The sequence below is a fragment of the Amphiura filiformis genome, chromosome 12 (genome assembly GCF_039555335.1).
Source record: "Amphiura filiformis chromosome 12, Afil_fr2py, whole genome shotgun sequence".
In the NCBI taxonomy this organism is placed as follows: Eukaryota; Metazoa; Echinodermata; class Ophiuroidea; order Amphilepidida; family Amphiuridae; genus Amphiura; species Amphiura filiformis.
Window position 1 is genome coordinate 52,452,264 of NC_092639.1, and position 27,881 is coordinate 52,480,144.

General features: G+C 38.4%; 2 protein-coding genes across 2 annotated transcripts; one reads left to right on the plus strand and one right to left on the minus strand.

Moving 5' to 3' along the window:
• Positions 1 to 968: 968 nt before the first annotated feature.
• On the minus strand, positions 969 to 11,746 carry LOC140166385 (histone H3, embryonic-like). The gene is made up of 4 exons (XM_072189836.1): positions 11,394 to 11,746; positions 6,511 to 6,629; positions 3,495 to 3,569; positions 969 to 1,565 (listed from the first exon to the last, which is right to left on the minus strand). Exons 1-4 carry the CDS (start codon positions 11,575 to 11,577, stop codon positions 1,431 to 1,433), a joined length of 513 nt encoding a protein of 170 aa, XP_072045937.1. The 5' UTR covers positions 11,578 to 11,746; the 3' UTR covers positions 969 to 1,430.
• A 274-nt stretch (positions 11,747 to 12,020) lies between these two features.
• LOC140166901 (uncharacterized) lies at positions 12,021 to 27,873 on the plus strand. Its single transcript, XM_072190386.1, is given in 3 exon segments — positions 12,021 to 12,204; positions 21,289 to 23,110; positions 26,625 to 27,873. Coding segments are annotated over 3 exon segments (3,081 nt in total). The 5' UTR covers positions 12,021 to 12,118; the 3' UTR covers positions 27,798 to 27,873.
• Positions 27,874 to 27,881: the final 8 nt, after the last annotated feature.

Consider the following 27,881-nt stretch of genomic DNA (forward strand, 5'->3'; position numbering starts at 1 on the left):
ATTCATTCCTTGTGCAAGCCTTGAAATATTGCTCCTGGTTCACTGGGATTTTACAAGAACCAGGAGCAATTTCTGTATAAACAGGATCAATTCATAGTAAATCCTATTCTACATATACAATACAGCATACCAGCACTACTGCATCAAGTGCAAAACTGGAACCAGCTCCTGGTTCATGTGAATTTTACAAAACCAGGAGCAATCGACGGCTTTACAAGGGCAAATTTGCTCCCAGCGCCTGTTTACATTGTATTTCAAAGCTCGTCCTTGTGCAAAACTGCCATTACCAGTATTACGCATCAATGAACAAAATTGTTTGGCATAACCCAATTTTTTATTGCTTTTTTCAGACAAGAAAAAAAAACCCATCAGTTTGTCCATAACTCTACTCAGTACTGTATTTTTCATACCATTAAAAAAATCCAGATCTGATATGCATAATTTGAATATATTTTTACATTTCTTTGTCAGTAACTTTTAGTTTTGTTTTAATTTGAATATTGTGTGCACTATTGGGCATGTTCTTAATAACACAGCACAAAATATGTTGGTCCCTTTAAAAACAAGACATCTAGTTGTTGACAAACTGACCCTGATGTTTTGTGTGTTACACCAATCAATATGTTTTCATAGGCCTTATACACTGTAAGATGTTGAATTAAAATCAAGAAGTTGAAATCCATACAACCCCTATGGAAGAAATGACTTTAAAATCATCCTCACAGGAAATGTGAATTTCAAATGGGGTTTCTTGAATGGTTAACTCCATTTGAAATCAACACCCCATGTGGTCATGTCTTCCATAGGGCGTGTATGGACATGGCTCGAAAAAAGTGGGGAATTTGGGAAGCTCATCCCAGGAAATGTTGGTATTTGGAGGGAGAGTGTATCTTTTTTGTATACAAAAACATGCTATAAATTGTGGGAAATTTATCTTGCTTCCTGGGAAATTAAACATTTTTTTCAGCCAGCCCTGTGTATGGATTTCACATGGAATAGCCCATTTCTCTATCACATTCCTGGGGTCCATTTCACTAAACTTTGAACCCTTTGTAACTCAAGTAACCGTTTGTAAGTTACAAATACCCTTTTACTAGACGTAACTTTACAAAGGGGCCCTGTAGTAAATCCCTATAAGTAAGTTTAATGGAAAGGAACTTACAATACCTTGTAAGTTAAGATTGATTTTGGGAACTTACAAACCATCGTAAAGTTGAATGAAATGGACCCCTGGTGTCCAATAACCCAGGCCAATATAACCCATCTGAACATATTGCTTTGACATTGACCATTTGTATTTCATTTAATATCAATAGAAAGTTGGGGCATTGTATCATGGCAGCTATTGACCATCTGTGCACATAAGATGTTCTGGCACTCAAACAACAACATGATTCAGCCAAACCAGTGACAGTGTAATAGCTGCCCTGTTACCCTAATCCATCTGTTCTTCCTCGTATCCTCCTGGCTAGCTGCATATCTCTTGGCATAATGGTTACACGTTTGGCATGGATGGCGCACAGGTTGGTATCCTCAAACAACGACACTAGGAATGCTTCTGAAGCCTGAAAATATCAAAATATTCAATTAATTATCCTCAATCCTGCTAATCAATACATTTGACTTGTAGGGTTTTTTTTATATTAGCTCCCCCCCACATCTCCCCTCCTGTCCCCCTGAGGAATGCTGTCTGCCAAGTAAAAGAGTCCTGGTTCACCTGAATTTAGTCACGACTGGGATTCAAAAAGGGCTGTGATTGAAGAGTTTTAAAAAACCCATAAAGGCGAAGCATAGCGAGTGAAGCTCTCGCCCCTCACTGCCAGGGGTCCAGGGGCCCGCTAAAGCCTAAATAACAGTCAAGACTGCTTGGCTTGTTTTCTCAAAATTATACCGTAAAATATGTGACTGGACACTACGAATCAACCGTAAAGTCAGCCCGGTCAATTTTGTTTTATTTCGTGTTTAGAAAATGTACGGTATATATCATAAGCTTTAAAAATAGTATATCATTTGACTTCAAACGATATCCAGAAGCGGGGTTATGGTTTGTTGAACTCTGTCCTTCAACAAAATGGTACCTTTTTTCGGTTCTATAATGTGTCTCTTTTTCCACATTGCTAGTAATAAAGTCATAATTGGTGGTCATATCAAATCATCCCCAAGTCAACGAGGTTCAGGAATGTCCTCTCATTGTTATTGTTGGTTATGCATACCTAGACAAAATACAATGCAATTGTAACCCTCCACTTGAACAGGATTTAGCCAAAGCAAACAAAGACTAGAGCTATTTAATGATTCTATATGTAGAAGATTATTATCCTCTTCAGCAATAGGATTATTGATTGGTTTAAACGCTATTAAATGAGAAACATGTCACGCCTAATTGAGACACCTATGAATATGACCTTCACGCACATTTTGCACTGTATCTCAGAATACGATTTGCCGAGTTTACGGCTCATACGTAGTGTCCACTCACATATGCAAATTAGGTACCTAAGCCCAGGTGATTTTAGCAGATTTAGCACCCCAAAAGAGGCCATTTTTGACATGAAAACCCGTTTTAGAATTTTTTGGAAAAATGCATCCTTAAAAAGTGGTTTTAAATGTTCAGTTTCCTATGGATCTGAAGTAAGGCATGTTTAGCCTGTTTATTTTCACCCTTGCTGGCTGGCAGTGGCTGCTGCCATGATATTTCAAGATTTTTAGGCCTAAAATTGTTTGACCATTTTCTTCAACTTTCCTGAAAGTTACCCCACCCCTTGAATCTATTTAACCTAAGCCCCAAGCCCTACTTCAGATTAATGGGCTTTACCCAGGAAATTATTTCCAACCAAATTAAGGGTGGTCTTAACCCTGGAATTATGGAAACTTTCGGGCCTCATGACTGCTAAATTGTTGGTCTAAAGTATACAAAAGTATACATATTTAGAATGGCAAACTTGGTGAATTCATCTGTGAGGTCAAATTTGGGCAAAAATGGCTCATTTTGGAGAAAATCCCCCTAAAACATGTTTTTCGGCCCAAATTTTTTCAGACAACGTAACAAAAAATTCTTGCGTAATTTTTTTTGGATTAATTTTAATAACTAGATAAAATTATTTTTGAATTATGACCAACTTTGAGAAATTTGCACCAAAAATGGTCAAACTCAATTTTGAAAAAGACTAAATTTTGCCCAAATTTCAAACACTTTTGGTGAAATTGGTCAAAATTCAAAAAAAATAAAACAGCCCCTATATATATTTATCTAGTTTTTAAAATGTTGAACAAAAAATGGGCCAAAAAAGCGTGTTTTTTATATTTTGGCCCAAAACTGACCTCACAGATGAATTAAACCAGCCTTTGCCATTCTAAATATGTATAATTTATATACTTCAGATCAACAATTTAGCAGGGTTAAATATGTATACATACTTTTATATACCTCAGACCAACAATTTAGCAGTATGTGGCCCGAAAGTTTCCACCACCCTTAAATGGTTATGACTTACCTCTTGCAAACACATGATAGCTGTTGCTTTCCACATTTTGGGTTCTGCTGAGACCAGATCAGCAATCTCACGTGCCTAAAGACACAGTCATAAATGACATCATTTTATTCACACATATACATACATGTACATTACTTACAGGAAAACAGATCGATGGTACAAGGGTTTTAGCTAGCTTTAAATTATGGATGGGGTCAATGATGTTGAAGTGAGCCCTCATAATTTATGTAATTAAAAAATAGAGGGCTAAAACAATAAAAGATTGGTCTCAAGTGAGAATACTGGATGGTACTATACTGGCTCTCATACGTAACGTAACCCTATTAAAACATAACTTAAGACCCATTCCATGTCAAGTCATTATACATGCGAAATCAAAAATATGTACAACTCTATGGAGAATGCAAACCTAACTAATGTGTTGAAGCCATCGAGACCCCAAGCCAATATCTCTCAGAAATGCTGTCCAAGGACATATTTTCAACATACCTGAAGTTGATGGTGGATCAAATTGTCTGACATTGGTTTTCAGGGGGGTCAAAATGTACAAAAAATGTACAATTGGGGTTTTGCATGGGTAATATATCAGCTAAAAGTATTCTAATAGGCTCAATATTGGATAAGAGTAATGTTCTACCAAAGGGCTCTGACTGGCCAAAAAATGGACACAAAAATTATTTTTACTTTTGGAGTTCTGACCCCCAAAGTTGGTCCTGGATGGACGAAGTTGCATTTTGAGGGCCCTATATCTTTTAAAGTAAAGGAGTTACAAGTTTGCTGATGCCAGATTTGAATTCTACACAAATAAGTATCCCAGGATACATACTTTTCAAAGTTGTAAAGGGTTCCCTTTATACATTTATGGACCTCCAAACGTCGTCTTTCGCGTTGCGACACATTTTTTTCTCTTTTTCCCCTAAATTTCAAATTGATGCCACGGGAAAGCGAAATGGAGTATGAAGCTCAAATTTTGGGATTTTACTTTCTCATCAATATCTACCACCACACAGAAAAAGAAAAAAAATTGAAGAGGTGCTGCGGTGCACATCCCTGGAGTTGACATGGAATGGGTCTTAAAACATTGTTTTCGGACTAGCAAACCTTACAACTAGCAGTCAGTCCCAAGCACATAGTGCATAGCCTTTTTACTAACCAAAAAACAGAATGATGAAGCTTCTAGTCAATCAGGGCTTTTGGCCCTTGATGCTTCCCTAATAAACTAGCAGTTCATACCCGTGAGGTGTCTTGATTGTTTGTACCCTCAATTCGACAGTGAAGTAACTGGATCACACACCAGGCCTCGAATTTTAATTTGATGAGGCACCCACTGGGCAAAGACAAAGAAGGGCACCAGGGTTTTCTTTAACGCACAAAACACGCGTATTTACGCGTTCAGGCACTTTTCGGACTCCTTCAAATCCCTAGTCCCAAAGTCCAATGCGTACAAAATCTTGAAAACGTACGCGTTCAGATATTGCGAGAATTGAATAGAGGAACACCTGATATTTTGTATTTATTAGCTTTTATTCTCGGCTTTTGGCATTTAGGACCTATACTCCCGATATGTAGGACAATGCGACGAAAGGCTTTATGGACCGGCATTTCACAATTTTCAGCTTTTCAACTGTTCAAATTTAAATTGTACACAGTAATAGTGCAAACATGGTCCACCAAATCACTCAATTAGGTCTTCATTTTGCAAAATTTTCTAAGGGGGGAACATCACCCTGCGTAGTTGATAAACAAATGGCCACTTTCACTTCTGCTTTCGACATTTGCTAATTTATGTTTAAAACACAATTTATAGGCCTACCATAATAGGGAAAACTTGCCGTCCACGAAAGACTCCATGGACTGCTCATTTCACAAATGTTCGGCTTTTTAAACTAAAATTTTACACATTAATATTGCCAAAATGATCCACCAAATTACTTCAATTAGGTCTTCATTTTGCAAAAGTTTCTTACTTCTCAGGGGGCATCTTTAAATATTATTATTTTCTTCTAAAATTGCCCCCACCCCCTTCTGACTGCTCTAGATCCGCCACTGCTCCAAACAGTGGTGTAGATCTCGTTTTGACTCGGGGGTGTGTGTTGAAGTATAGTGAATCCAGCACCTTTTGGACATGTTGGAGAAAGAATAAGTTTATGGTACAAAAACTTTTGCCATTTTCAACCTAAACTGTTTAAATATGGTGCAAAAGTGGAATAAATTCATGAGAAGCGCAAAAAATGTGCACCTTTGGGGCTAAAATGGCCAAATATGAGGTTAATTTGGTCAGAAACCCACATACAGGCGTCAACAATGGGGGATGATTGTATGGACCATCCCCCTGGCAAAATATTGGGGAGATAGCCCCCACCCACCCCAATCCGGATCTACGCCTATGGCTCCAAAAACACACATAATTGTTTCAAATATCTTCAAAAATAATATTATAAAAATACCCCTTGGGCAATGTTTTTGACTCCTTCAGAGGAAAAATTCACAATTGAAAGGGTCAAAAAAAATTGAAAATACCCCTTCAGCAAAATGCTTAAAGAAAACCCTGAAAGGCACTAAGGCCAACAAGTGATGAAGAATGCCTTGATCAGTTGACAAAGATTTGGGGCACCAAGGCCAAAACTGAAAAAGGGCAGGCAATGGGTGCCCCAAAAATTAAAATTCGAGGTCTGCTTTGTGGCCTCCCTAAATTTGAACCCTGTCACACACCTTTTGGAATTGATAGTACATGCCATAGACTTTGTGTTGTGATCATTTCGATCATGGTGCAGGACTCAAAAGCGTGATCCAGTTGACATACCGTACTGATAATCGGATTACACGTAACACTTTGCTGGTGAATAGTAAACATCATGTTACCAGATGCTTCTGATGGTATAAAAATCTCAACTTTTATTTAGAGTGGAGGAATGTGGCTGTGGAACACAAAATCATGAAAATGTCCCTTTAAAAATATTAATTTACATTACATTTCAGTAGGCCTAAATGTGAAATAAATTTACACAAAACTCACAACTCTGGAAAATGGCAGCTTGCGAATCAATAAAGTGGTTGACTTCTGGTACTGTCGAATTTCCATCAGTGCTCTAGTGCCTGGACGGAAGCGATGTTTTTTTCTTGCCCTTCCTGTACCTGAAAGTGAAGCAATATAAACTGCTGTAACTTTTTGGAATTCTTTTTAGTGTATGGTTCAATAGACATCCAGGAAAACAGCTTGCACTATATATCAGTTGATTCAGTCTGAAAGTGGTCATTTATTAACTGTTACATTAATTTTGCATTGTTCATTGGTATTCACTCTGTCACAGTACGTACATGCAATATAAATAATCCACTTTATAAACACTTAAAACTGACAAATCACAAATTAAAAAACACTAAATTTATGTACGGTAACCTAAGAAACATCACAATTTTATGAAAAAGTTATAAACTGCTGCTGAAGATCACTTAGTTTAGAAGCAATGAGGTTTTGAAATATGGTCGAGTTCAACAATCAACACCCATGCCATTGTCAACCAATCTTTGATATACCATAGTACAGTACAGTACAGTACAGGGTACGTTTTTCGCATGAGGTCACAAAAGGCAATTCAATGGTAAACAACTGAAAAAAAAAACTGAAAAAAGAAAAAACTAAAACCATTGTGGGAAAACATTGCTTTTAAAATTTTGATAATTAGGTTACCGTAATGGATTTAAACACATAGCCATTATGGAGTAACAAAAAGTAATGTCACAGCCTACACCCGGAGCCGACAGTGATATCAATTTGTTTCTTTGTGGCACTTAAACTACAGCATGTAGTAATGATACTGGCAACATTTTTGAGTGTTTGTATTAAAATAAATGCCAAGCAAGGTAAATTTTCAGTCTTTTTCCTTTATTTTTATTTGATTTTGTAGTCATTAAAATGGTTTGACCAGTTTTGACCACTTTTTAGCGGTCAAAACTAGGCGGTTAAAACCTGGTGTTAACCACGCGAGCTTAAATCATCATCAAATCGAGCGTACATCAAAAGCTTGTGCTACGCGAACTCACGAAGTGTAGGGGTTTGCATCACCGGCTCTGCACTAAGCTCTTTTACGTCAAAAATTGTGATAAAAACATTGATTTTGGAACAAAATAAAGGCAAAAAAGCTTGTTCAAAGAAATAAAAGGTATGTTTGTATTTGCTCTCACTGAGAGAAGACACAGCTTATTTTGCTCTGAGTTTGCTGTCTTTGTTTGCTACTTAGTTCAATTTGAACTTGCCTTCAATTTTTGACTTAAATTTGTTTTTAAACTACAGCATGTAGTTCTTGTTGTTTGCCCTATATTTTGTTGTCTGTCCCTGAAGAAGAGCAGTTTATCTGCTCGAAACGTTGGTTGTTTTTTGTCTGTTTGGTGCTGTTTGACTAACTATGTACATCACTTCCAGTGTACTGTTTTCCTGACACTTTTGTGGGCTTTAGAATTGGCAATTTTGGCCATCGAACTTTGCCTCTTTTTGTGCCTACTCTGGATGTTTGGTTTAGCGTGTCTGTTTACATTGTATATGCAGTGATTTTCATCATCACTTGTTCTAGTGCAGTTTTGTATTACCATTGATCCTTGTTGTTTTTACAGGTTCAGCACTTCTGTGGGCCTTGCCCTTGGAACTGGTAATTTTTGGCTATCGAACTTTGCCTACTTCTTATGCCTACATTTGCTGTTTTTGTCCCCCTGCGTGTCTGCATTTTACTTGTTTCCCCACATCAAGTTATTGTACCTTGCTTTTTTCTTTTCCGTATGTTTGTATTACTAAAAACATGTTTAACATTTTTGATGCGAAAGTTTAATTTGATAAATTTGTAATTTTAACCTTTATAATATAGCTCGGCCCTCGGGTGGTCCAAAAGAAAAGATCGCTGTATTTTGGATGAAACATTTTGAAAAAAAAAAAAAAATTAAAAAATGTAACGACTAAATCTAACTGAACATGTGAACGGCAACACCACCAGGCACCACTTTTGACTTGCACTGCCATGCCCCAATTAACTGATGATGCATGACTATGATGACCTAAGTTTTATTTGTACACAAGTCATAGGCTTAGGAACCGGGGGGAGCTCAGCCCCCTCAATAATTTTGGTGGGGGGCTGAAATACCTTTCAACCCCCAATAATCCTAGGTGAAGTTAAAAAATTGTGATAAGATAGAGGGAAATGGGTGTTTGTGACCTATATTTTGTAAAATTTTCTATCCAATATTTGATTACCTGTGATGCAGCAGGCACAGGTACATTGTAGCACCTAATGTTTTGGACCGACGCTAGCATTGTAGCGTGCTATGCCTACAAATACATGTAGTATTAATAATAAAAAATATTCTGATTGTGGATTTTTCTTTCTTTATTTTATTTCTCATCATTATTGCTTTTCTTTTTGTTAGGCCCACACTTTATTTTCTTCTTTCTCCCTATCATTTTCTTTATTCTTCTCATCATGAGAATAATTAGCTTTTCTTTATTTTAATTTAGATTTTCTTTTACCTCTTCTTTATTTCCCAGATGTCAGCAATGGAATATTTCCGGAAAGCATCAACTACACTGTTGATGTTTTCTCTTCTTTCTTTCTTGTTTCTTTTCTTGTTTCTTTTCTTTTTTCAGGGCCTTGATTTGTAGTGGTTTGGGAGAATCAAAATCCATTCTAGTTACTGCACTTACTGTATGATACAATGAGAGAAGTTGATTCTCGCAACCAAATCTTACGAGGATCATTACGAATATCGATTCGGTGATTCTCGTCGAAATCTAGGCCCTGTTTTTTCTTTTTTTCCCTCCAACTATTTCGGCATAGTCGGCCCGGCAGCCTGCACGTGCGACATACTGGTTGGCGATCGAATCGGATCGATGCCTATCAATGTAGGTATGACAGGTGAATTCAAATTTGCCATCAAACTGCATCATTTTATATCAAATTAAAGCCCTTGAGTGAAGAAAGCCAAAACTGAAAACCGTTTTGTCATGTAGCACTTTCCGTAGCAAAGTTACATCTTGTCAAAGATTGACTTTCATCAAAAGATTCAGCTAACAAAACAGCATTCCGGTGGTGTTTCTAGATCATAAAACAGTGATGATAGCAGCTTTTCTATGTGGAACTGCTATCAAAATCCCTCTTAAATTCCATGTGCGAGTGTCTCATCACCAAAAATAATCATATATTTGGATCAAGTGAAGTACCGGTATAGAAAACATATATGTAGGTTTCCTTGTGCTAGCTGTTCTTTTAAATTTCTATGTAAATACATGTATTTATATTGTGAATTTGTGTTTAGGCCAATTTGTCTGACTAGCAAATGTGTAGGTACATGCTACTAGGTGAATTTAAATTTGCCATCAAACTGCGTCATTTTATATATCAAATTCATCATCATCATCGGCTGTCTCATCACCATAAAAAATCGGTACAATTACCGAATAGGGTGCAACTTGCTAGATTTGAGTCCAGTCCTCGTTTACGGAGTTTAGGGTTAGGGTTGGGGTAGGGCAGTCTTGTAATAAGACTAGTAGGCCTAGAGTTGCACCCTATTCGGCAAGCGCACCAAAAAATCATATATGGTCAAGTGAAGTATAGAAAACATATTTATGTAGGTTTCCTTGACCAGCCTGTCCAATCTGTTCTTTTAAATTTCTATGTAATATGTATTGTGTTTGGGCCCTGGTCTAGGCGAATTTGTCTGACTAGCAAATGTGTTAAACTAAGATTTGCCTTGCTCTCATTCAGTACCGTACTACCTAAAATGTGTTAGGCCCTTCGCACTTGATTATTAGTTTCCTGTTTACCGTCCGCGTCCAAAATTGAAAATCTCAAAATAATTATTTTATTTTTATTTCTAATTTTCTCCTTTAAAATAACTTTCAACTACGGTACTTCTACTTGCCATTATACCGTGTCAACAATAAAGCAAATTTATCAACTTAACTGAGAAAAGTATTGGATTTCCGTAAGAATGAAACTGCCAAATTCGGCACACTTACGGTACTATGCACTGCACTGCATGATGAGTACGGTATGTGACTTTGTCGACAATTGTTGCCGGGAATATGGGTTAATTTCGGGCAATTTCGGGCAACCAATTTTTGATATTGCCTGCCCGATCGGGCAAGCTAAAAAATAAAATTTGTCGCGGCCTGATATAAAGGTTTGCCTGTCATCTCATACCTTAGGCTAATCAATGCATCGTGACCCGACTTCCGATCGATGACATTGAGTGGATATCAACGGAGAGAGAACAATAGTTGAGTGTTTGATTGACAAGTAGGTATGCCAGGCAAACAAATTTGCTAGTCAGCCAAATTCGCCGAAAATGTCAATGCATTTTTACATAGAAATTTAAAACAACTGGCGAAGAAGGAAACCTACATAAATATGTTTTCTATACTTCACTTGACCCAAATATATGATTTTTTATGGTGATAAGACACTCGCTCATGGAATTTTAGAGGGATTTTGATAGCAGTTCATTAAAAAAACCTGCTATCATAATGAGACAAAAGATCTAGAAACACCCCCGAAATGCCGTTTTTTGGTATTTTGCTAGCTGAATCTTTTTGACATTGTTTGATGAAAGTCAATCTTTGACAAGATGTAACTTTGCTACGGAAAGGGCTATGAAAAAAGGGTTTTCAGTTTTGGCTTTGTTTACTCAAGGGCTTTAATTTGATATATAATATGATGCAGTTTGATGGCAAATTTGAATTCACCTAGCATACCTATGACAAGGTTACCTGTCGTCCCGTACCGCTTGTGCCCCCCTCGCACACCCCAGTGTGGCAGTGACGCAGTGTGGCCCACCAAAATATTTTTGTCAATTTTCAGCCCCCAATCAATGTTGAAAATCTTCCTAAGTCAATGACAGTTCAGCTGTAAATACCTGACTGATTGCCATTTCCACTTCGCATACGAGGCGTGCTTTTGCCAGTTGGTGTTCGAGACAGATTACCCGGTGGCGACTCCGGAGATCTCGAGCGTCGTGAAGGTGCCGGTGTTCCCGACTTGCGCTGCCGGTGTTTAGGCGTCTTATTTTTACGCCTATCAGCGTCACTTGGCCGTACCATATTCAAATAAGTATTAATAAATCTTGAATTTGATCATTACTGAACGAGCTAGTTAAAATCAGATAAGCAAAATCGTGGTCTGACCATAATATTTGTTGGTACTAAAATTAAAGTTACACTGCTTTCGATACTGACGCCATTTTCAAAACACCGCGGCGTCGGTAGACTTTATAGAAACGTTCATTATTAGATTCTCACACTAAATATTACTATCTTTATAATAAAGGATATCTTGACAAAATTAACTATTATATTACATCTATGGAAATTACTGCAAGCATCAAATGTATTGGTTTTTTTTAAAAACTTATTTCTTTCGTTTAATAATTCGTTTTCATTATAACACAATGTTTCCATAATATAAAACGCCATTCAGATTGTTCACAGGGCTGACATTTCTCAGACGCGTACCAGGAAGTTGATAAGGAAAGACATTTAGACATACTGTACCGGTATGCATGGTGCCACGGACCTATGATGATATCAAATGTGATCTAAATGCTGTATTCAAATTGACAACAAGTGAGGTTTAATAGAGAAAATGAGAATATTTAGGCAGTCTTTAAGTTTGCACGCCTTTTCACCGCGTGACCTTCATCATCATCACGCATGCACTCCCAAAAGCCGGTAAGCTTAAATTTTAAAATAAAAGCATCATTGAAACTATATTTAGTATAAGGCCAAATAAAAAATAAACATGTTTCACGTCCCCTCCCGCTTCCTTTTTTGAGGTTTCTTCAATTATTTTTTTATTTTTTGTAATTCAGTTATAACTTTTCATAAGTTATAACTTTTTGAAGGTGCGCATGCGTGGAACCGTGCGGACGTCTTCCAAATTTTGTCAGCAATTTATGCCATCTTTTCCATCCTTTTGGCTGATCAGCGCAAGATATTTCATCAGTCTTGTCGGATTACATATCTGGATAGTTCCTTTCTTGCCTACCTTTGAGTGGAAGTATGCTCGGTGTGTTTTGATCCATAAAACTGCAGCCTGATCCACCAGTCAATTCATTTGTTCGCCAAACCAAGTGCATGCCTGTCGAATTCAACAACCTTTCGAAGTATCGTATTTACCGTAGTCATAGCGATCGTGGACCCACAGGTAGGCCAGTATATTTGCCAGTTTACTCAGCAATGCATCCCTTGATGTTACCAATCCTTTGCTGTTACCAATCATCTGTATCCCCGTTGCTGATGCATGATGTTGCTTGCTTGTGATTGCTGCCTGTTCATTTTGCTGTGATACATGTGTTTTCAGTGTAAACTGTTGTTGCCATGCCTACCTAACCTGCTTACCAATCCTTTGTTACCAATCCTTTACTACCATTACCAATCCTTTGCTGTTGCCAATCATGTATCCATCCCTGATGTTGATGTATGACGTGTGATATTGCTGTAGTGTGTTACCAAGTTTATAATTTCTGTAAACTGTTGTTATACTTTGCTGTTACCAATCCTTTGTCACCCACGTACCACTACCAATCCTGTCTCCATCCTCGATTACTGATATTGATGCATTTATGTGTGATATTGCTGGTACCTGTTGTTGCTGTAACTAAGACATGTATCTCACAAGTAATAAATAACTGTTTACTTGCTTACGCATGCCATGCTCACCAAATCTTTACCATCATGATATTGAGATTAACGTTTACCCATGCTGCACTACTGCTTGGGTTGCTGATACAGCTGAGTGGAGATGTGGAAACCAACCCAGGACCCAGACCCCCAAAATATCCTTGTGGGGAATGCGGTAAGGCCTGCACTGATTACAAGGGAGCAAAGGCTAGTATTTTATGTGAATCTTGCAACGCATGGTATCACGCTGACTGTGTTAACATTGACGCCCCCATGCTATCCATTTTGGGAAGATCAAACATCCCCTGGGAGTGTTGCAATTGTGGCCTATCAAATCCTTCATCCAACTTGTTCGACTCAACTATTCTGGGTAGTGATATATCCATTACCTCAAGTAGGAGTTCAACTAGCTCGTGCCCACCAGGATCACCACTCGCCTCATCCTCTCCATCAAAACAACAACACCCAGTAGTCAGTGCTGCCAACTTACGCACCCTGGTGATCAACTTCCAGAGCATATTCGCCAAGAGGGAAGTGTTTTGGAGCCTGTTGAATCTACCAAGCCTGACGTCGTCATGGGCTGTGAAACATGGCTGAAACCGGGCGTGGCGCAAGGTGAAATTTTTCCACCTGGTTATAGTGTATACAGAAAGGACAGGAAGGATGGTTATGGAGGAGCGTTACTGGGCATTACCAACAGCCTTAATAGTCATCAGGTATCAATTGACGCTGATGCAGACATTGTTGCAGCCAAAGTAAGGAATGGAAACAACAACATCATCCTAGGTGCAGTCTACCGCCCTACTAATAATGATCAGCAGTACTTGGACAACTTGAATCAGGCCATCAAAGACTTGTGTACCTCCAACCCAAGCGCACCTGTCTGGATCGGCGGTGATATGAACTTACCGGATATTGATTGGGACACTGAACAGATTATCTCCTACCAGTACAGAAAGTCAATCAACGAGTCGTACCTACTAACACTTGCCAGTGTAGGTTTGGAGCAGATTGTCAATTTCCCCACTAGGGGAGATAGTACCTTGGACTTGATCGCAACAAACCGACCATCTTTAGTGAAGCAATGTGTTGGCATGCCAGGTCTGAGTGACCATGACGTCGTATTCTTGGAAATGAGTGCACGTGCCTACAGGAAGAAACCTCCACGACGTAAGATCTTGCTCTGGAAACAAGCTGACCTGGAGAGTATTCGCACAGACGCCAAGGCATGGTCTGATGACTTTGTGGAGAAATACACTACATCAACTCCAGTTGAGACCCTTGCTACATCAATACAGGAAGCCTTGGGTAGTTTAGTTGACAATCATGTACCATCCAAGACAAGCTCATCAAGATATAGCCAATGCTGGTTTGACACAACCACCAAGCGCATGTGCCGTAAGAAAGCCAGGGCTTTTAAGAAGGCCAGGCATACCAACAAGGCGAGAGACTGGCGTCGGTATCATAACATCAAGAAACAGACTCAACAGACCTGTCGCCAGACTTACAATCAGTACTTGTCAGACATCATTGACAGTGATCCTGATGGCAACAAGAAACTGGGTGCTTTGGTCAAGTCCAAACGCTGTGACCAAATGGGTGTTGCACCGCTTAAGGAAGGCAACATCCTTCATTGTGATCCAAAACAAAAGGCTAACATCTTAAACAGACAGTTCTCCTCAGTCTTCACTGTTGATAGTGACTCATCTCTGCCTGATTTGGGACCAAGCCCACACCCTACCATGAATGACATCAATGTAAGCTGTGCAGGAGTAACCAAACTTCTTCAAAATCTCAAGCCACACAAGGCAGCAGGTCCTGACGGCATTCCTGTGAGACTACTGAAAGAAACTGCAGAGCAAATCTCCCCTGCTATCACCATGCTCTTCCAAGCGTCACTGAATCAGGGCACCATCCCATCGTGTTGGAAGAAAGCTCTTGTTGTGCCTATTTTTAAGAAGGGCTCCAGATCATCTGCCTCTAACTATAGACCAATATCTCTGACAGCAGTCCTCTCCAAGCTTTGCGAGCATATTGTACACTGCTCTGTTCTACACCATCTCATAGACCAGGGGATTCTCACAGATGCACAACATGGTTTCAGGAAGCGTAGGTCTTGTGACACACAGCTCTTACTCACCATCAATGACCTTGCCAGGGGTCTTGAGCAGAAGCAACAAATTGATCTCATCTTATTGGACTTCGCCAAGGCCTTTGACAAGGTGTCGCACCAAAGGCTTCTCCTGAAAGCAGAATTCTATGGACTGCGTGGCCACACTTTGGAATGGATCAAGAACTTCCTCCAAGACCGCACTCAGCAAGTCATGATAGATGGCCAGCGCAGCTCAGAAGCCAAAGTCACTTCAGGAGTTCCACAGGGTAGCGTGCTCGGCCCACTTCTCTTCCTGATCTACATTAACGATCTCCCTGATAGCATCTCCAGTTCTACCCCACGGCTCTTCGCAGAGCGACTCGTCCCTATACCGCAAATTACATCTGCTCAGGACTGCGTAAGTCTTCAGAAGGACCTTGACTCGCTTCAGGAATGGGAGAGATTGTGGCTGATGGAGTTTCATCCTTCCAAATGTCAAGTTGTTCGTATTACCAACAAGAGGAAACCCATCACTGGCTCGTACATCATCCATAACCACACACTGGAAGAAGTGACCTCAGCAAAATACCTGGGAGTACACATTGACTCCAAGTTGTCCTTCAACACCCATGTGGACACAGTGGTTAAGAAAGCAAACTCCACCAACGCATTCCTGTGTCGTAACTTCCGTCAATGCAGTCGCAAGATCAAGAAGTCAACATTTACCACCTATGTGCGGCCAATTGTGGAATATGCTGCAACAGCATGGGACCCACACACTCGCCGAAATGCTGACAAGATCGAAATGGTGCAACGAAGAGGTGCCCGGTTCGTCACTGGTATCTACGACCAAACCAGCAGCGTCACCGCCATGCTCAAAGACCTGCAGTGGCCCACTTTGGAGAGCAGACGCACCCAAAGCCGACTCGCAATGATGTACCGGATCCGCTACAACCTTGTTGACATCAACTGGCGTGATCACCTAACCGAGTCATCAACTAGGACCAGAGGGCACGGATCCCGATTCACCTTGCCGTACTGCAGCACTCAGGTATATGCCTCATCCTTCTTCCCCCGCACATGCAGAGATTGGAACAACCTGGCATTCGATCCTGCTCACCTGGCTTCCCTCAACGCATTCAAGACTGCGTTGCTGGGGCCAACCCCCTAGCCTGCACCAGAGGACCAGGACTTTTTACTTGCACTTGTATATATTTGCACCAAGATAAGGATGCGTCACAACTTGTTCCACGCATATGCGCTTCAAGAGTGCGATTATCTTCATCCAGATGAAGCAGCACTTTACCGGAAGAAGAAGAAGAAGAATATGTCTAGGAAGTAGAGATGTTTTCTTTAACCCAATATAAGAAACACTTTCGGAAGGTTTTGAGATAATTAGAGGGGGCCTACATCTCAGAACAACAAATAAAAAGAGACCACCACCTTTTTCCAGGCATTATTGTGTATGCTAAAACAGCTCTAAGGGAGTGTTCAGAAATACTTTGGTGGGGGGGCTGGCGGGAAAAAAAATTCATGAGCTTTTATGCATACATATCAAATCATGAGATGCACAAATTTCAAACCTAATATTTTGGCATATTTGTAATTTTTACACAATGTCCAACTTACACTTCGGATTACACCTAATTGGAATCAGTCAAGTTCGTTGTCTAGATAGAGCAACTAACTTTGATGTCTTATTAAGACGAATCCCCCATAGAACACCACAGTTAAAGCGGTCAAGATATTAAGTGTTTTCTTTCATTTTTATCTCGCTACTTCTGCTTCAAATGTAACGTGAAAACCTTCCTGACAGTTATTTACTAATATTATAAATATTGTTATAATTTTTGGAATAACAAAACTTCAAATTTGCCCGAAATCGTATATTATGGCTTTTATAAAAATATGAAAAATAGGATTTAAAAAGAGAGGTGCTAGCGGGGTTCATGCGCGAATTTAGAGGGGGGCACAGCCGGCCCGTACCCCCCTTTTGGCGGATCCCAAAAATTAAAAAAAGAAGAAAAGAAAGAGAAGAGAAGGAGGGAAAGAAAAGAGGAAAAGAAAAGAAAGGGAGAAAAGAAAAGAAAGAAAATAGAAAACGGAACAACGTAAAAAGAAAGAAAGAAAATCTTCGGGCTTATAGCCTAATAAATCTGTAGTGAGTATCATACACCGGGGTGGCACTCTCCAGGCGCGGATTCAGAGGGCGGCCCCTCTCAAAAAAAAAAAAAAAAAAAAAAAAAAAAAAAAAAAGAGAGGAAGAGAGACAAGAGAAGAGAAAGAGGAGAAAAGAGAAGAAAAAGTTAAATTGCACGTAATTAGTAGGCCCATGCCAAATAAACCGCTGTAGCTCACAGTCTGGTCTATCAAAAGTAGGCCCTATAATACTAGCGGGAATACTAGTTAGGTCGGATTCTTTTAGGCAGTACTTGTTGATTTCTGATTGCCTGTCGATGATGCAGGGCCCGTCACATTTTGTCACCAAAGTCAGTATTAATCGGACTCCATGCTGACTTCGATCCATGCATGCTTTAAATTGCGAATCTCCGAGTCTTAGGCCTAGGGCCTATTAAAGTGTCAGTGTAACATTTTACAAATTGAGTTCGGGCCCTGTTTTGTTTTAAAAAGCAATGATATACTCTCGTATATGGCCATGCGTTTTGAGTTGGGGATTTTGCGGACATTGCATATTTTTGGGAAATCGCACCATTTTTCGTTTAGAATTAATTATTTCAGTACATGTACATGCTACTATAGGCAAAGTATACATATTCTGAAAGGAAATTTCATGAGGAATCCAAAAATGCAGTTATTTCTGATGTAGGGGTAGTACTAAGAAATATATATGAAGTTAAAAAGTGAACAATTAAAAAAAAATTACCAAAGATCAAGTGGTCCTATTTTCAATATGCCTTACCCTACATCAAAACAGACTTCATTTTTGCATTCCTCACATCAAATGCTTTCAGAAAACATATAGTTTTACTATGCTACCTGTTACGGTGTTCAGATTGCGCAAGGGTTAAAACGTGCCATTCAAAAACAGAGCAGAATTTGATGAAATTAATAAAACATGTTCTATCTAGAAAAATTAACTTTTCTAAGTACAAGAATGTCATTTACATAAATTCAACATTACAACAAGTTATTCACCTGCTATATTTTGAAATATTTTCTTGTCCATAATATGAAGTTTGAAGTTACATACATGTATGTACTAAGTTGCACGTGGCCACGTGATATCACAGTCATCAACAGGATTCAAAATAATAAGTTTGGTTGCTTTGTAGTTAATTGCAGATCTATGTTTGCAACTCATCAATCCCAACATACAAAACAGTTTCTTTTGGAATGACTGCCTCCTGGGAAGTGTCTTGTACAAAATTACTTAATGATAGAAAGGTACAGGTACCGGTACAAAGAATCGCAAAAACTTAGATGAAGTCAGTGCTAATTAATACATAATCAAATGATGAACAAAGTTGACTTTAAATACATGTAGTCCAAGGGAGTTAGGGGGGGTTGAGCCCCACAATGAGTTGGTTAGCTAACTCAACCCCAGAAGAAAATTTCATGCTCCCCCAAAAAAAAAAAACACCAACTCCCTCCCCAAAGAAAATTTCACCCCCCCCCAAATAGTGTAAAATTGAAAATTGTCCTAGCTGGTAAACACAAATTTTCACCTTAATTTTGGGCTTAAATGTAGAGTACAAAAGTGTACATTTTTTTGCACAATTATCACAGTAACATGTGGTCAAAATGATGGCCACCAGGATTTTTTTGTCTTTGCCCTCGAAAAACGCGTACCATGATGCGTCACTGAACATGTAAAATACCTGGACCCCCCCCCCCATTTTTTTTTACCAAGACCATATGGACATGTGTAGAGGTTATGTTTGTATCTTAAATATTTAAATTTGACAATGTATATATCAAATCAGAAATGCAATCCTGATAAGTTTTCGCAAAATTCACGGAAAAGACCATATCCTGAGCGGCATTTATCAGGCAGGCATAATCGTAAGCCGACTCCACCCTTGCTAATTAATGTAATTAAAACCCTAAAACTCAGATGATTACACATTCAGAATACCTTTAGTATTCAGGCTTGTCATAATTAGGCCATTTTACTCATTTTGGGCAAAAAAACAAATCAGAAACAACATGTAAATAAGCTGGAGCAAACATTAACACAAAAGTGCATATTATGGGCCAGCATATTATGGGCCGACTCCACCCTGGCATTTTTTTCGTTAAGCTGCTATAACTTTTGAAGTATATGTACTATATTAAAAGTTAAGGTACCAATTTGAAGCACTCACTAAGAGCTTTAATTTGGTATATAATTTACCTATGTAGGTATCTACAGTAATTAAATAATTCAACATTTATGCAAAAAATTCTGCGAAATGTCCGGGCTCCAGCCTATGAGACCCCCAACTCATAACGCATGGCCATATGTATAGTGTAAAACAGATGCACCAAATGGCTTCAATTGGACCTTCACTTTGCAAAATTTCCAAATTTCGGAGGGGGAACATCAGACACCCCCTGCCTATATAAACAACTGCCCGTTTTCGCTTCTGTATTTCACACCCAGCAGTCTGAATTTATACAATAACGGTGAAAAAAGGTGGCTTCAATTGACCTGTCATTTCGCAAATTTTATATTTTCGGCTTTTTCAAACTCAAATTTTACACCATAATAGTGCCAAAATGGTCCACCAAATGGCTTCAATTAGGTTTTTATTTTGCAAATGTTTCTCATTTCTCAGGGGCATCCCCTCAGACACCCCCCATGTCGCATAGCGTTATGGGTACATAGGTATAAAGCAATAATTGGGCGTCTTTTTGCAAATTTTAGGCTTTTTCAAACTAAAATTTTACACAATAATGTTGACAAAATGGTCCACCAAATGGCTTCACTTGGGTCTTCATTTTCCAAAGGTTTCTAACTTCTCAGGGGGGAAAATCCCCCTCAGACACCCCCTGCGTCGCATAAGCGCCTCGGGATGCACGCAACAAGCGTCCATTTCTTACATTTTATGTTTATTTTAAGTGTGCCCCCTTTCTCGAAATCCTGTATCCGCCCCTGGAGGGGTTCGAACCAAGATCGACCTTCCAAATACATGTATTTACCACTAAGCCATACCAGAGATATGATAGATTCGGTGACAATAATAGCAATGTTATTCCCACTGAGTGGCTCACTCGTGTATTCTATTTTTGGAATGAATTAACACCGTCCAAATAATGTAACACAAACCTTTATGCTTACTTTTTAAATTGTTTGAACGTTGGTAGTATTATTTTCAAGTTAAATAACCAACAATGGACAATTGACAATGAAAGTTTCTTTGCAGGAAAAACATCGGCCGTACAATATATGGCGTGACAGTAGTCACGCACAAAGATAAACATTTCAACATGTTCAATATGCGACTAGAAATATACCCCAACCAAAAATCATGAAATTTTCAGGCAAGCTAACTTTAGTTATTCTATAACATGACACCCATTTTTGATTCCGGCGCTTTTTCTTGCTTGATGATATGAACATTTTTGTGTTACGTGACATGCAATTTTTCTCATTTTCCGAGCTACTTTGGACATGTTCAAGCTTCTTTTTTTCCATTTAATTCAACTTTTACACGTTATTTGTTGCTTTACACAAATGTTTGATATCTTATCTGTGGTCAGGGTACATAAATGGAGCAATATACATGATATACGACCAGTGTCTTCCATTTCTGGAGCTATTTTGATAAAAAGCGTTTGCCGGCTAAAATTTCAACATTGTGTTACGTAACCCGTGTTCACCAACCCTTATAAATTTTCTGTCGAACAAAAGAGGTCACGAAGTTGCTGTCGTACTGTCTAAGAGAGGTTTTTATGTATGCAGCATCATTACCATTTAACAGGGAAAACGGTAAGCTTGCTGATACTGACTGTATACGTATCATGCTCTCTGCATAATTCATCCTTATGTTCTCCTAAAAGTAATAAGAATTAAGTTTTCCCCTTTATTTTCATTACAGAACAATGATAAAGAGACCTTTACGTGAATGGGACTATTTAATGCCTCATGTTTGTAAATATTGTGGGCGAAGATTCTACAATGACGTATTAAGATATCTGTTCCATATTCGCCACCATGAAATGTGGATTCGCCCCTTCTGGTATGACTATAAAAGCATTAAGACCAAAGGGGGTGTCATCATTTCGAAACAGAAGAAGGCTCGCAGAAGTCAGCGAACGGGTGGGATAGGAGATGCTAAGCAACAACATGATAGTAAATGTGCATATATTAGTTCCACTTACACGGAAGCCTCTGGATCTTCCATTGCTTTGGAGACTTCGTCCACATGTGCAGAAGACAGTTACATCAGTGCTAATGTAGTACAAGAGAAACATGTAAAGAGGAAATCAAAACAGGCGAAAGAGGACAAGAGAGGAAAGATATTTACTCAGGAACAATTTATATTGGACAAGAGAAATTGCAAAGATAGTAACAAGTCGTCAAAGATCAAGACCAAAGGAAGTGTCATCCATTATAAACAGAAGACATGCAGAACACGTCTAACAGGTGGGGTAGAAGATGATACTTCTTCCTTAGGTCAAGAAGACATTTACATCAATGCTACTATAGATCAAGAGAAACGTGTCAAGAATTCTCAATGTCAATTCTGTCTTAAGAAATTCAGTTCTTCATCTTATGCCAGACAACATGAAAGGTCTCATACCAAAGAGATACCTTTTACATGTAAATGTAGATTTTGTAACAAAGGCTTCATAAGTTCAGTTAACTTGAAACCACATGAGCGTATTCATATTAAAGAAAAGCCTTTTCAGTGTAAATTTTGCAACAAAGGCTTCACCCATTCAGGTAACTTGAAGCAACATGAGCGCATTCACACTAAAGAGAAGCCTTTTCAGTGTAAATTTTGCAACAAACGCTTTACAAGGTCAGATGTCTTGAAGAAGCATGAGCGTATACATACTAAAGAGAAGCCTTATAAATGTCAATTTTGCAATAAAGGCTTCACATGGTCAGGTTCCTTGGAGGCACATGAACGTGTTCATACTAATGATTTCCCTTTCAAGTGTACATTTTGTCACAAAGCCTTCACACAGAGAGGTAACTTGAAGAGCCATGAGCGTATTCATACTAAAGTGAAGCCATTTATATGTACATTTTGCCACAAAGCCTTCAAAGATCCAAGTTCCTTGAAGAAACATGAACGTATTCATACCAAAGAGAAACCCTTTCAGTGTAAAATTTGCAATAAAAGCTTCGCACAGTCAAGTAACTTGAAGGCACATGAACTTATTCATACTAATGATGCCCCTTTCAAGTGCAGATTTTGTAACAAAGGCTTCAAACGTTCAACTCACTTGCAGAGACATGAGCGTATTCATTCTAAAGTGAAGCCATCATATAAATGTACATTTTGCAACAAAGCCTTCACAGATCCAAGTAACTTGAAGAAACATGAGCGTATTCATACAAATGAAAAGCCATATCATTGTAAATTTTGCAACAAAAGCTTCTCACATTCGGATTCTTTAAGGGCACATGAGTATATTCATACTAATGATTATCCTTTTAAGTGTACATTTTGCTACAAAGGCTTTACACTGTCAGGTAACATGAAGACACATCAACGCATTCATACTAAAGAGAAGCCTTTTCAATGTAAGTTTTGCAACAAAGGCTTTACACGATCAGGTGATTTGAAGAGGCATGAGCGTATCCATACAAAAGAGAAGCCGTTTAAGTGTAAAAGTTGCAATAAAAGCTTCACACATTCAGGTAACTTGAAGACACATGAACACATTCATACAAAGGAGAAGCTTTTTTAAATGTTATTTTGTAACAAAGGCTTCACACATTTTTGTCAGTTGAAGCAACATGAGTGATTTACACCAAAGTGAAGTCGTTCGAAGTGCAAAATTTGCAACAACGCCTTCGCACAATCGGGTGCCTTGAAGAGGCATGAGCATATTCATTAAATGTAAATTTAATAACAAAGGCTTCTCAAATTCTGGTTACTTGAAGAGACATGAGCGTATTGTTATGACGATAATTCATTCGATAATTGAATATTGATCATAGTGTAGTAGGCCATGATAACCATTGATCAAGTGAACATTTTTATATCCGTGCATCAATTGCACTGACTGAAGCGATGTTCTCCTTGTTAACCTTGCGACCGATGCAGACGTGCTCAAGATTGGCTCATGATGATTAGTTAGATTGGTCAACATGATGACGAATATATAGTCATCATGTCTTGCACGTGAATCATATTCAATTATACTTATTATGATGCGATGTAGCTCTGGTAAGACTTATTATTAACACACACACATTATGTATTTTGATCAGTTTGTCTGATGATGTAAATTCCTAATAAATTGTTAAACTTAATTTCTGTTTCATTTGGTTCATTCCGTGTTAGTCATTCCCTTTCCCGTTCATTCCCTCATCCCGTTGGGACTCCAAATCCGGTACCTCGCTCTCCTTTCCCCTTGGACTATTTCCCCAAATTAGATACATAACAGTATTCACACCAAAGAGAAGCCTTTTAAGTGTCAAATTTGCAACAAAGGCTTCACACAGTTGGGTGTCTTGAAGAGACATGAGCGTATTCATTCTAAAGAGAAGCCTTTTTAGTGTAAATTTTGTAACAGAAGCTTCACACATTCAGTTTATTTGAAGGAACATCATGTGAGGCTATTCATACTGATTTCCCTTTTGAGTGTAAATTTTGCAACAAAGGCTTCACGCCAGGGTCGGAATCGATTCTCGGAAAGATTCTTGTAGGCCTATATATTAAACTAGACTATGCCATAGTAGAATTTTGATAAATAAAAATATGTTATTATTAATCATGATGAACGCATTCCGTTCAAACTCAAAATGATACTAATATTTATTCAAATAAAAGTTCTTAATGGTCATAAAGAGTTTATATAATTAGTGACAGTAAAAGTTCAATATACGTAGGCCTATATATCTTGCATGATTATAATAATTTTGATTTTGGAATCTACCACTTTATTGTATTGATCGCGAAAGCCCGAGTAAAAAATCCGACTACCTATGTACTTTGGATTTTAAGTAGGACTTTAAGAAGTTTTGGAAAAAAAATATAGTGTATATATTAATATGCATGTAAATTTTTTTAAAAATACTCGGCCGCGAAAAAAAAACCGCCCCCCCCCCCAGAATGCATTCCTAAGGTTGTGGCAACCTTCACCAAATCTACCATATACACACATTTTTCAAAACTTTTGTAGACTTTTTGTATACCATTTGCCTTGGTGTTTTCATAAATAAAGACTGTAGTACAGCCTGTACGATCTGAATCCAGCGGTCAAATTTTACGCACTAGGATTTTTGCACCGCCTTTAATATGCAGTACTAGTACATGTACTTAAAATTTCTGACCGCTCCGAGCCGACACGGTGGACTAGGAAAGTGCCACTATATGCCGATTATTATATGAGGTCATTATTCTTTGTAGCATGCAATATCTGTGCTTGAACTAGTACTACAACTACAGTACAGTCAGCATAGATATTGGAACACAGTGATTTAGACCAACTACTGTAGCCTTTGATTCACCAAGGAAACATACATTTTACATATTAAATATACAAGTCCAGCGGTCAAGCCTGATGACGTCTAGTGGTTCCAGACGGAACGTAGCAAAGTTTTCTTCCTTTATTTTCATTACAGAACTTATATGGTAAAGAGACTTGTACGTAAATGGGACTATTTAATTAGGGATGACCAATGAACCATCAACTTGATTAGAACACTCGCATATCCATAGACATGCAGGGAGCTCAACTGTGCACTGCTTGCACAGACATTTCTAAATTGAGCTCATTCTTTTATTTTTCATAATTTTTATGTAAAAATTAGAGATGTTAATGCCAATTATGTTTTGTAACTATCCTGCAAATTACAGCATCATAACTTATTTGGTTTTTTCTGTAAGTGTGAGTCAAAATTGGTCAATCGCCACAGTGCGCTTAATTGCCAGTGGCCCAGTGCAGCACTGCTCAGAATGGCACAAAATATTCAGATGAAAAAGATCAGGTGAACACCTTGACCTACTGAGCTGTAATTTGGCAGAGTTGTTGTTATTACCTCTATCATACCCTCTGTAAAAAGGAAAAAAAACGGACAAGTAGATCTCGAGTTAAAAATTAAATCACCAGCTTCCCTTTGGAATTTCCAAACACCTTTCGAATCATGTTAAATAGACACCTTTCTGAACATAAATGTGAAGTTTCATGCTCATTTGTTGTATTATTCACCTGATCTCAACCCTAAACATTTTCTTATATTTATACCATCTGCACTGACTTGCTGCTATACACGCACAGGAGCCGTACTTTTAAAATACGCGCCTAATCAATAATGAGTCTTTCACTCCATTGTTAAAGTACTGTGCTCTCTGTAGCATATGGCGTGACCAGGCCCTGGATGTGATGGTTTTGTAGCACATGACAGTATTCATTCAAGCCTATCAAGGTCTGTTATTAGCCACTTGCTGAATGGCTGGGCATTATCAGCTATCAAAGAGATACCTTATGCTGCTGCCAATCACAATAGAGGTTAAACATTTTGTTAAAACCCCAGAAGTGATATCAGGATAAAGCTGTGCATGTTGGTACTTGATTGTTTGGATTCCTATGTTGAAAATCCCTTGTAGTACATTAGTATTTTTCTTATGTGTAGTGTATATTGTTGTGGAAAAAAAGTTCACCTGGACTTTTGATTTTGTGCCACTTTGGCCATTATGGATGATTTTTGGCAAATGTTTTCTAAAAGCATGATTTCAGTGCCTCGGTTTGAAGAAATACTTAATGCTATTGACTAGTAAAGTGCCATTTCATAAGAAACCCTTTGATACTTTCACAATATGCTTGTTTCATGTTTGCATATATATTAAAAAAAAGAAATATAAAAAGCTAATTATATGCTTATACCAATTTTGCTCACATTGCTATATTTAGACTTTTGTCAATTTATTTCGTTCCAATGACCGGTCAGAATGGGAAACTTTGAAAATTCATAATTCGAAAAGTTTTTGACCGATTTTGACCATTTAACCACCAAAATACTTCTGTTGATGAGTTCTTTCCAGAAAACAATCTTTTGTAGCAAAAGGGGCAACATGAAATTATGATGGTCATCCCTAATTTAATGCCTCACGTTTGTAAATATTGTGGGCGAAGATTCTACAATGACGTATTTAGATATCTGTTCCATATTCGCCACCATGATATGTGGATTCGCCCCTTCTGGTATGACTATAAGAGCACCGCTATATATGTGCCCATACCCAAAATACAGAAGACAAAGAGAAGTAGGAGAAAGATGCTAGAGAGAATGAGGAAGGCAAGACAGAAGAAAGATGACAAAAGAAGAAATTTGTCTACTAGTGGACAATCAATATCAGTCAAGAGAACATGTCAACAGAAGGCATCCAAAAGACAGCTAACAGGTGAGACGGGATACACTACGCAATATGATAGCAAACGTGTATCTACTAGTTCCACTTCTGAGGAAGCCTCTAAATCTTCCATTACTTTGAAGACTTCTTCCACATGTCCAAAAGGCAGTTACGTCAGTGCTAATGTAGAGCAAGAGAAACATGTTAAGAGGAAATCAAAACAGAAACAAGAGGACAAGGGAGGAAGGATATCTACTCATGAACATGATGAACAATCTATATTGGGCAAGAGAAATGACCAAGATAGAAAAAAGTCTTCAAAGATCAAAGCCCAAGAGAGTGTCATCCTTTCTAAACAGAAGACATCCAGAAGACAGCTAACAGGTGGGACGGGAGATGCTGCGGAGTCTTCTTCCACAGGTCAAGAAGGCAGTTACATCAGTGCTAATGTAGAGCAAAAGAAAGGTGTCAAGAAGTTTGAGTGTCAATTTTGTCTCAAGAAATTCAGTTCCTCAGGTTATGTAAGACAACATGAGAGGTTTCACACCAAAGACTTTCGTTTTACATGTAGATTTTGTAACAAAGGCTTCATAACGTCATTAAACTTGAAGTTACATGAGCGTATTCATATTAAAGAAAAGCCTTTTCAGTGTAAATTTTGCAACAAAAGCTTCACAAGGTCAGATGCCGTGAAGACACATGAACGTATTCATACGAAAGTGAAGCCATTTTTATGTTAATTTTGCAACAAAGCCTTCACAACTGCAAGTACCTTGGAGACACATGAACGCATTCATACTAAAGAGAAGCCTTTTCAATGTAAAATGTGCTATAAAAGCTTCACACAGTCAAGTAGCTTGAAGACACACGAACGCATTCATACTAAAGAGAAGCCTTTTTGGTGTAAATTTTGCAATAAAACCTTTACACAGTCAGGTTGCTTGACGATACATAAACGTATTCATGCTAAAGAGAAGCCTTTTTGGTGTAAATTTTGCAATAAAACCTTTACACAGTCAGGTAACTTGAAGGCACATGAACGTATTCATGCTAAAGAGAAGCCGCAAGTGTAAGTTTTGCTAAAAAGCTTCACACGTATGAAGGCACGTGAACGTTTTCATACTATGGGGCTGTGCAATAGTTATGAGCCCTGGGGA